General features: G+C 45.0%; 1 protein-coding gene across 2 annotated transcripts in view; it reads right to left on the reverse strand.

The window, feature by feature from the left end:
* Positions 1-2,633, reverse strand: part of Jmy (junction mediating and regulatory protein, p53 cofactor) — a 69,023-nt gene extending 66,390 nt beyond the window's left edge. For both annotated transcript variants that reach the window (XM_042691058.1, XM_042691057.1), the window contains exon 1: positions 1,504-2,633. In XM_042691058.1, coding sequence (XP_042546992.1) covers positions 1,504-2,544 — 1,041 coding nt within the window. In that variant the 5' untranslated portion in view covers positions 2,545-2,633. The remainder of the gene's footprint in view (positions 1-1,503) is intronic.
* Between the last annotated feature and the right edge of the window lie 8,474 nt (positions 2,634-11,107).

Genomic DNA, 11,107 nt, shown 5'->3' on the forward strand with positions numbered 1-11,107 from the left:
ATGGAAATAAAAACAGATTCCTAGAACTCTAGGTTCATATTACCATGGGTAACACTTAACAGAAAGTAATCAATCTGAAGGAGTGAAAAATGTGGATACAGGAAGTGTAAAAGCAGTGGCAGAAAAATATCTAACAGGGCTGGGAATGTGGCTTAGTGGTAGAGTGCTTGCCTAGCATGCATGAAGCCTGGGGTTCGATTTCTCAGGACCACATGAACAGAAAAAGCTGGAAGTGATGCTGGGGCTCAAGTGGTAGAGTGCTAGCCTTGAGCAAAAGAAGCTCAAGAATAGTGTCCAGGGCCTTGAGTTCAATCCCCAGGACTGGCAAGAAAAAGAAAAAAAATACCTAATATTCTATGAAGACAAACTGAGGACTGAAGCTTTGTCTAATGGCAAGATTAAAGTAAAAACACCATAGAAGACTGAAACTTTGTCTAATGGCAAGATTCCAATAAAAACACCATAGAAAGCATTTTCCTCCCCAAATCCAATCTTTGTACTAATTCTAAAAGCAGTAATTTGCTTGAGAAACTACATGTACTGTCCATTAGAAGAAACTAGCTTTAAGTACTTTTTTTCTTAGTAAAGTTTCCTCAGTAATTAGGAATGAAATTGGAATGACATCATACATGAATACATATACACACATACACATACACATACACACACACACACACTCAGTAGAGCTCTGTAAGTATAGCTTAGCTGTTCAGGAATACCCCATTATTTCCTGTTATTTTAAGGGTTAAATAATTTGAAGAAAACAAAAACAAAAAACGTTTTCCGCTCTTTACTCTTCTACAAAGTACAAATGCATAATGCACTCACATAGAGCCTTCCTTCTCCCTAAAACAGGACTGAAACCTGAGCCATCTGTAAAGGCTTGAGTTAACCTAAAAAAAAATACAGCTTACTTCCAATTGTTAGTTGGTTGGTTTCCACTAGGACAAGTCACATTTTAAAATGAATCCAGGGCTAAGGTATAGCATGCTTACTGCACTGTATTTCATTCCCAACCCTGCAAAGGAAATAAGTATTTTAAATCTGCCCACATTCTCAGACAGCACAAGGAGGGAAAAAAAGCAGATCAATTCTGCTCCATTAAGACAAATTGGTATGAGTAAACAGCAGGAAAGTGTTGATTATCTGGGCAGTTACTGCTGCTGCAAAAGCTTTAGGGGCTGAGTAAAACTCACTTAGTTCATGATATCTTTCTCTTTTTTTGTTTTTCCTTTGAGTGGCTTTCGTCTTATCACTGGAACTGAATAATAAACTGGATACACTTACTCCATGAGATCTGTTTGAAAAGTGGGGGAGCAATCTTAAGACTTACCAAAGGCCCTTCACCGAGCCAATGGAAGGAATGAAGGGGAGACAGGAACTCCTAGGCGGCTCTACTTTTTCCTGAGTGCAGAAAAGAAAACACCCACGGGCACACTCCCCCACAGAGACGGATAAGAACCCTGATGACCGCGGGCTTTGCAAAGGGGGGTCCTTTCTTACCTCCTGAATGCGCTTCCGGGCCCGCTGAAGCACTTCTTCATAGCCCTTTTGCCTCAACTCGCTGAGGCTCTCGTAATACTCCTCAGGATCATCGGTCTCCGTGAAGAGCACCTGGGAAAGGATCTTCCAGCCACAAGTGTCCAGGCCGTGTCCAAGGTAAACCTGGAGCTGGTAACACAGAGCGTCGATCTCCTGCTCGGACATCTCAGGGGCGCCCCCAAACAGCACCGTCCACATTCCGGAAGGCTCTTCGGGGAACACCGGCAAGCAGGGCTCCAGCTGCGAATTCACCGAGCAGAGCTGCTGGTGCACGGCGCGCAGATCCTGGAAGGAGAAGAGCCCTGCCCAACTGCACTCCTCGGCGGGAGACTCAGCCTCGGTGGTGGCGGCGGCGGGCGGCGGCTGCTCCGCGTCGGTGACTGTTAGGGGCGTCTCGTCCTCCCGCACCATTTCCAGCACCTCGATCTCCTCGGAGACCGCCCCGGAGGCGCTTACTACCCGCACCGAGGACACGGGGGCCTCCCTGGGCGCCGGTGGGGATGCTGCATTGGCAGGCCTCGTCGCATCTCTGGGTTCAGCTCCTTTCCGGACCGGGCTGGGCTGGGCCCGCGCGGGGCTCCGGAGTGGACTCTCCGCCCCTTTGCCCGCCGGACCCCGCAGCAGTGGGTCCCCTCGAAGGCTGCGCGGGCTCCGCGGAGAGCCGCCGTCCGCCCAAATCGGGCTCCTCCGGGGCCCGGGGCTCCGGACGGGTGTAGCAGAAGCACCGGCCTCGGGTCGGCACTTGCCCGCCGGGCTGCCAGGCCCGCGGGTCCCCTCGGAGGCCGGGGCGCCGGGCTCGGCGCCTCCCCGCGCCCCCGCCTGCTCCCGGGAACCGCTCCTCTGCCTCTGGGCCGTCCGGTTATGGCAGGTTATGGCAAACTTGCCTTCGATCTCGTTCCAGGCCACAATGAAGACGAACTTGTGCTTCTCGCGTTCGTCGAACACATGGGGCCGAACAGCCACCCAGTCCGACTCCAGAGTCTCTTCCAGCGCGAAGGACATGGTGGCTCCCGGCGCCGGGCCGCGGGGCCCCGAGGTCAGGACGGCTGTCCTGCGCCGCGCCCCCCGCTCACCCTCGCCGGGCGCCTTCAGCCATCTTAGCACGCCGGCCGGCTCTTCCCCGCTCGCTCGCTCGCTCTTCCCCCGCGCTCCACCGCCCGGCTCCTTTGTGGCGCGGCTCCCGGGGAGGACAATACACGTCGCCCGGGCAGGTAGTTCACATGGTCACGTGCGGCCGGATCTGTTTACAAGCCCCGCGCTGCCGCAGCGCCTCGCCGAGGGCCGCCCGGCCTCCCCTGCGCGAGGCCGCGGGGCCGCGTCTGCGGGGCTCCCGGCGTGAGGCGCGGGGGCCGCGGGGCCCGGACGGCCAAGGATGCGTTCTGGACCTTGCAGGGGCCTACCGGGGTCCCCGCCCCTGCTCTTCTCCTACCCACCGCTCCGAGTCGACGTGACCGGGAGACGCCGTCTCCTAAACTCTGCCGCTCACCGTCGCCACAATGTTGCCATTTGGTTGCTGACGTCGGCGGCTCCACGAGGGACGTAAACACGGGCACGTGCCGCACGCTGGTGACGCGGCGGCGGCGGCGGCGGCGCGCTCCGTTCCCGCGCGAGCGCGCCTTCTCGCCCCGCCCATCCGCGTCGTCCAGCCCCGCCCTCCAGCCGCCGCGCTTCCGACTACTTGGTGCCCAGCCTCCGGCTTCCCCTGCTTGGATCCCGGCTCCTGGATCCTGGCGCCGGCCTGCTACCCGTACCCCAGCATAGTGAGAGGGGCAGCTGTGTCCTACTACACGGATAGCCTGAAACCCTGAGGAACAAGGAACAAGGGTAGAAGATCTGAGGCTTTTGGAAATCCGGGCATTCAGAGGTACCCTCCTGTGAATTTTTTGAGGGAATCAGATAGACAACTGTGTTCTGAGAAAAGTAATCTGGAACAGCATGGGAACCCCAGACGTTGGTAGAGTCTTCCCAACTGTTAGATATCCTCAAACATCCTTAGGTCAGTTTTTGTTTAGTTTTTTTTATCGCTATTATAAAGGTGAAAGGAGTTACAGTTCTAAGACAACCTTTAAGATAGTAAAGTTTAAAAAAAAAAACAGTAAAATGAACTGTTTTTGATTTCTTTTTGCCTTGTTTTGTTGGCTTATCTGTCTTTGAAAGGGTAAGGGGAGGCGTAGAAAGGAAGAAACAAAGGGTGAACAAATGCAGCAGTTGTACTCACCAGATACTGTGTTGAAAATAATCTATACAAAGCCGGGCGTGGTGGCTCACGCCTGTAATCCTAGCTACTTAGGAGGCTGAGATCTGAGGATCATGGTTCAAAGCCAGCCTGGGCTGAAAACCCCGTGAAACTCTTATCTCCAATAAACTACTCAGAAAACCGAAAGTAGTTCTGTGGTTCCAGTGGTAGGGCGCTCCCCTTGAACTGAAGAGCTGAGGGACAGCTCCCAGGCCCAGAGTTCAAGTCCCACGACTGACAAAAAGAAAGAAAGAGAAAATAATCTATACAACTGGGGGGGGGGAGGGCAATGGGAGGGAGAAACTGGGAGAGAATAAGGAAAGGGGTGACATTGTCCAAAAAGAAATGTACACTTTGGGCTGGGAATGTGGCTTAGTGGTAGAGTGCTTGCCTAGCATGCATGAAGCCCTGGGTTTGATTTCTTATTACCACATAAACAGAAAAGGCCAAAAGTGGTGCTGTGGCTCAAGTGGTAGAGTGCTACCCTTGAACAAAAGAAGCCCAGGGACAATGTGCAGGCTCTGAGTTCAAGCCCCAGGACTGGCAAAAAAAGAAAAAGAAATGTACACTTTACCAGACTTATGTAACTGTAACCCCTTTACACATCACCTTTATAACAGTGAATTTTTTTTAAAGCACAAGTACTATAAAGCAAAATAAAATGAAAACAGTCATGTGAGGAATATGGACATTTATATGTGGGTTAATCCATGCTTTATTGCTTCAGGTTTCATCATTGTGTACTGTTCCATGAGTGAGCCTCGTGGAGATCTCTGGGCTTTAACCCTTTTCCAGTTGCTTTCAATCATTAGAATTCCCAGAACGCTTGTGCAAAAGAGAAGTCCTGTCAATCTACAGAACTCTGCTGCTCATATTCAACTGTGATGAAACATATTCTTAACATGGTTCATACCTATGATCCTAGCTGCTGGAGAGGCTGAGATCTGCCAATTACAGTTTAAAGCCAGCCTGGACAGGAAAGAGCTAGAAGTGTACCTGTCACTCAAGTGATGTAGCACCAACCTTGAATGAAAAAAAGCTACAATAACGCAAAGAACAGTGCCCAGGCCCTGAGTTCAAGCCCCCAGAACTGGCACAATAATAATAATAATAATAATGTTGCTTGGTAGATTTTATAATCTAATTTATATTTTTGACTTTTAAAAAAATTTTGTGCCCCAATGATAGTGCAGTAAAATACCACAATAAAGTACCATACAGTATATTGAGAATTATCCTTTTACTTTTGTCCACATTTCTAAAATGCATGTGAAACCATTTGGATTACCCTTGCATTCTCCTCTATGCTTAGTTTAATATTGGCCTGACTCCTGAACTCATGCCAAGCTTTAAACCTGTTACTTGGCTGAACATTTTAGACTTGTATTTTGGCATTGAAACTCTATGCTTGCCCCCACAAAAAGGTACTTTGATCAGGAGGAGCAAAAAAGAAAAAGAACCTTGGTCTTTAACCTTTTTATAGTTCTTTATATGTAACCACATATTTTCAAAGTTGGGAACTGTGAACTCTCAAATGTAAATCAAAGGCATGACTTTCAAATAAGAAAGAGCTTTGGATATACTTCAGTGGTTAAGTGTTTGCCCCTTATACATAAAGCCCTGGATAAAATCCCCAACACTGTAAAAATAAAGAAAAATAAGAAAAATTGATTAGAAGAGAGAAAACACACTATGTCAGAATTAACACCTAAGCAAGCTAAAGCACGTTATAGAAAATTTTCCTTTTCTTTGAAAAAGTAGCTGTGAAAAAATGCCTGATAAAGTTACTACTGAAATGATCATTGGCTGTGAAGGACCCAGGGTGGTGTATGTTTCTAAGAGTATAATGAATAAGGCCATTCCTCTTGGTTCCGAGACTCAGGTGTTCTTCTTACTGGGGATACAGTGTCTTATAAAGGTCTATAATGGAGCTGGGCACCAGTGGCTCACACCTGAGATCTAAGGATCTTAGTTTAAAAATCAGCCCCTGCAGAAAATTTGTGGCTCTCTTATTTCCAAAAAAAAAAAAAAAGTGGAGCTATGGCTCAAGTGGTATAGTACTAGCCTTGAGATGTAAAAGCTAAAAGAGGGTGCCCAGGCCCTGAGTTCATTTCTATGTTTACAACTCATTTTGGGGATTTCCAGACTTAGAGGCCCTCAGCATCTCAAGGTCAAATGTTCCAACTCTATCCAAGCCTTAACAGTTGATTTTACAAAAGGCTTGTAACTCTGTTGTAGATGCTGCCTAACACCAGGGCCCTAGCTTGTGATTCTTCTACTGCAGCTTGTCGTAACTTCATACCATTGCTTTTCCTACTCCTGATATCTTGAATAATATACAGTGAGGGTGCTGGGATGATTTGTTTCAATCCATAGGACTACATGCCTTGCATAGCCATTCTACTGTGAGTCCCCCTCAAAGCTGGCAGCCTTCTGTATGAACTAAGAAATAGACAGGAACAACTTTCCTAGTTGTAGAATGTGTTGCCTCCAAAACCCAAAAAGGCCTTAGAGGCCCTTACTTGTAAGGGCCTCTAAGGTTCTCATATACACCTGACCACAGAATGTGTTACTGCAACAAATTTTATCTCACTCCCCTTATAGCACATATCAAAGACTCCAGCATATTAGCACCCTATAATTTATGCTGCTAGATAAGCATGATGTCATCAGTGTAATGAATCAATGCGATATTCTTTGATAGGTCCAGATGGTACTGATGTCTTGGGGCTATATTATGATAGATGATTAGAGAGTTAACATAGCCCCAGGACAAACTGGTTCTGATCTTTCCTGGCTTTTCTAGTTTGTATTCACTCTCTTGTTGGGTGGAAGGAAAGTAGTTTTAGAAACTTAGAGAGAGCCCTTCCTGTTGTGATAGTTCTCATCAACAGATCCAGTGTATGGTTTACTTGAATTGTCCCATATACCAATCCTAATGATAAGTTTAGGGACCAGCAAAATGACTACCACATAAATTCAGACTCCTTGAAGTCATACTTTGGCCAATAGTCGATTTATACTTAGCCCTTATGTGCTTTCACTCTAATAAAGAGACCATGATGAAGTTTCAGGTCACTAAGAATCAGTGTCAAGCTGGGAACTGGTGGCTCAGGCCTGTAATCCTAACCACACAGGAGGCTGAGATCTGAGGATCAGGGTTCAAAGCCAGCAGCCCAGGCAGGAAAGTCCATGAGTCTCTTATCTCTAATTAACCACCAGGAAACCAGTTCCAGCTAAAAGTGGTAGAGTGCTAGCCTTGAGCAAAGAAGCTCAGGGACAGTGCCCAGGCCCTGAGTTCAAGCTTTACAACTGACAAAAAAAAAAAAAAGAATCAGTGTCAACTTAGACTCTGCCTCCAATAGTCCTTTGGCACTCTGAGTATTCCCAACGTATAGTCAGTTTGACCCATGTGAAGGAGAGAGCAAAGAAAGGAAAGCTCTGTGTAAAGCATCATAGAGTAAAATCCAATGTAGTTGGGTGCCCTCCATTCTGAACCACCTGTCCAAGGACTTCTATGTCTCCCTGGAACAAGGCCTCTCAGTGTCCATGCTCACTCAGTTATATGCTGGGAGCAGCCTGTGGGGAGGGTGATAGATTCTGAATGAGACAGCCTGGGCCATCTGTTGATTATGCAGTGATGGGAAAGGCATATTCTCATGGCTGCCGCCAACACCATCTGTGCTTTGAAAAGCTTCTTACTATTCACTCATTGATTCATGGCACATTGAGGACACCAATATCAGTATGAATGTGGTGCTCACATCCTCATCACTGACTTCAGTTTCACTGGATTACCATGATTTCTTTCTCAGAAATTAGAAATTGACCAGTTTCTAGAATGCAACTTCATTATTTAGTTTGAAATGATTTTTCAGCTTCTAAGCAAAATACCAAATAGAGACTGGGTTCTTTCACATTGCACAGAACCCTTCATACTCCTTTTACTTGATTGTAAAAAAAAAAAAAAAAGTCTAGATAAATCTAGGCACCTCTGGCTCATGCCTGTAATCCTAGCAACACTGGAGGCTGAGATCTGAGGATGGTGATTTGAAGCCAGTCCAGGAAGAAAAGTATGTGAGACTCTTAGCTCTAATTAAGCACCAAAGAATGCTAGAAGTGGAATGGTGGCTCAAGTAATAGAACCTAGCCTTGGGGGGGAGGGGGGGGGAGGGGGGGGAGAAAGCTCAGGGACAGAGCCCAGGCTCTGAGTTCACACCCAGGACCAGCACCAAAGAAAGTCTAGATGAGTTTAATAAAGTCTAGAATCTAGGCTAGTGCTCTACCACTTAAGCCACAACTCTACTTCCTGCTTCTTGCTAATTGAAGATAAGACTCTCAAGATTTGTCTGTGTGTGGGATGGCTTGATCTTCAGATCTCAGCCTCCTGAGTAGCTGAGATTACAGCACCTAACTGGGACAGGATCTATGTAGTTCAGGCTGACCTCAAACTCATGGTCTTCCTTCCTCTCCTCTCAAATGACAATTACTTATTTTATATACATGGTTTGCATTAATTTTCAGTGGTTTTTCTAGAACAAAATTCCACAAACTCAATGATTTAAAACACAAATTTATCCTGGTCTTGAAGAATATTAAAAAAAGTCTCACAAATTTATTAAATGACAGTTCTGGAAGTCAAAGTATTAAATGAGGCTCAAAGAGCTAAAACCAAGATATGTATGTTTCTTCTGGGGCTCTGAGCAGAATCTCTTCCTTGGCCTTTCTACAATTCCTGTTCCAAGCCATGTGGCCTCCTTCCTCCACTTTTCATGCTAGCTAGAGTAGTTCCAAAGATTTTTCTCAGCACATCAAAGTTTTATATTTGGACATGGGGGGGCGGTTGTTCTTGTTATGGTTGTTGGCAGCCCTAAGGCTTGAACTTGGGGCTCTGGGCTAGCTAGGTAAGTGTTTTACCACTTGAGTCATAACATTCTGGTATACCCTTTAGCATTGAGATATATTTCTAGCCCTGATTAGCATTGGAATGCCATAAGTAACCTTCATTCGTCCCCTTGTCTTCTTTGCTTATAGCTTGCTATATTTACACATTTCTGAAGGAGAGAGAGAATGGTGGTATAACTCAGGAAGTGGTAAAGTACTTTTCTGCCATGTTCAAGTCCCTTAATTTAGGATCTAGAACTAAAAACAAAAATCTGTATTCTTCATGGGACTATACTTATATTTTATGTATCAAAAAATCAAACCTAATGCCTTTGATCATGCCAGACATGCTACCACTAAACTATACCCTCAACCATATATATATATATATATATATATATATATATATATACATGTATATATATATATATATATTAGTGCAAAGGCAGGATGTACATCAAGATCCAAATAGTTTTCCCTGAAAGAGAGACAGACAGACAGAGACAGAAAGAGACAATAAATGAATAGTATTGGGGAGCAATATGGGTACAATTTCCAGATGTTCTGATTGGCTAAATTTAGGCATTAAACAAAGGTGTCTATTATGTTACTCTGTGATTCTTGGTATGTTTGATATATTTCCTATTTTTAAAAAGAGATTAAACCTTCTATTAGATTAGTCTCTTCCTTTGGTTATAATGAAAACAACTCAAGTCAACCCCAACATTTGGTTTGAATGGAAAGGAAAGGGGGAGAGAAGGGAGGGAGAGGAAAGGAAAAAAGTGGAAAAAGGAGAGAACAGGGGAAAAGAAAGGAAAAGGATGTCCTCAATCAACCCACATTGTCTTTTTTTTTAGTGTATGCTTGCTGAACCCATTTTTTTCCCTCCACTAACTTCAAATCATTGATTTAATGAATCTCCAAATGCTTACACTCCCAGTTATTTTTGTGTGTCAAACTGCATTGCTGCAGTAGAAGAACATTGAACTTACTCAGACCCAGGAAGTTCAAGGTCTCAGAACTGTAGTTCATTATACTCCAGCCACATCTTAACTTTTCCCAGGGCCTTGTATCCTAACGTTCATGCTGGGTACATAGTTATAATGGTAAAGTGCTTGCCTAGCATGATGAGGCATTGGGTTCAATTCCCAGCAAAACGCACACACACACACACACACACACACACACACACACACAATTAGCCAGGTGTAGAGTAATGTGCTCGTAATTCTAGCACACAGGAGACTGAAAGAGAAGATTGTGAGTTCAAAGTCAGCCTAGGCTACATAGCAAGATCTTATCTCATAAACAAACAAAATAAAATCAAACAACCACCATAAAAACCAACCAACCAACCGTGGGACCCAGATTGATACAAGACAAGATAAAGTTATAACTTGGTCAGAGATTGATTCCAGGACCCCATGAAGATAGGTGGATGCTCAAGTTTCTCATATAAAATGTAATTGTATATAACCTATGCATATACTGTGATGTATAAGTAATCATCTATAGATTACTTATGATATCTAATGCAATATAATCATTATGTAAATAGCCATTATACTATATTATTTATAGATTTATAACAAGAAAAAAAGTCTATATGTTCAGTATAGTTGAATTAAAAAATCACACCTCTGGGGCTGGGAAGATGGCTCAGTGGTAGAGCGCTTGCCTTGCATGCATGAGGCCCTGGGTTCGATTCCTCAGCACCACATAAGCAAAAAGAAAAAAAAAGCTGGAAATGGCGCTGTGGCTCAAGTGGTAGAGTGCTAGTCTTGAGCTGAAGAGCTGAGGGACAGCGCCCAGGCCCAGAATACAGGCCCCACGACCGGACCCAAAAAAAAAAAAAAAACCACATCATCTCTAATTCTAGCTACTAAGAAGACTGAGTATTACAGTTCAAAGCCAGCCTGGGCAGGAAAGTCTATGATACTCATCACCAATTAACCACCAAAAAGTCAGAAGTGGGTTCAGTTCCCAGGCCCTGAGTTCAAACTCTAGTACTCTCTCTCTCTCTCTCTCTCTCTCACACACACACACACACACACACACACACACTCACACACTATATACACACACAACACACACATACTATATATATATATGTCAGAGGGCATATATATATATATATACACACACACACACACCACACACACACACACACACACACACACACACACACACTCCAAGATTTGAATTTATGAATATAAAGGGTCACTGCCTTCTGAGCTTCTCTTCCACGTCCAGAATGGGAAAAGAAAATAGTCTTGGATGATCTCAGAACTCAGCCTATAAAAGGAGACATTATGCTAGAGTACAAGGAGGCCAGAGGCCCAGTTTCTGATTGGTTGGCCCTAGTGACAACCATAATCCTTCTATGATCAAAAAAAGTCATAAAGGAAGCAGTGATGCTCACAAAGCTATGTGACATCATGCTGC

The sequence above is a fragment of the Dipodomys spectabilis genome, unplaced genomic scaffold (genome assembly GCF_019054845.1).
Source record: "Dipodomys spectabilis isolate Male_0828 unplaced genomic scaffold, ASM1905484v1 ptg000140l, whole genome shotgun sequence".
In the NCBI taxonomy this organism is placed as follows: Eukaryota; Metazoa; Chordata; class Mammalia; order Rodentia; family Heteromyidae; genus Dipodomys; species Dipodomys spectabilis.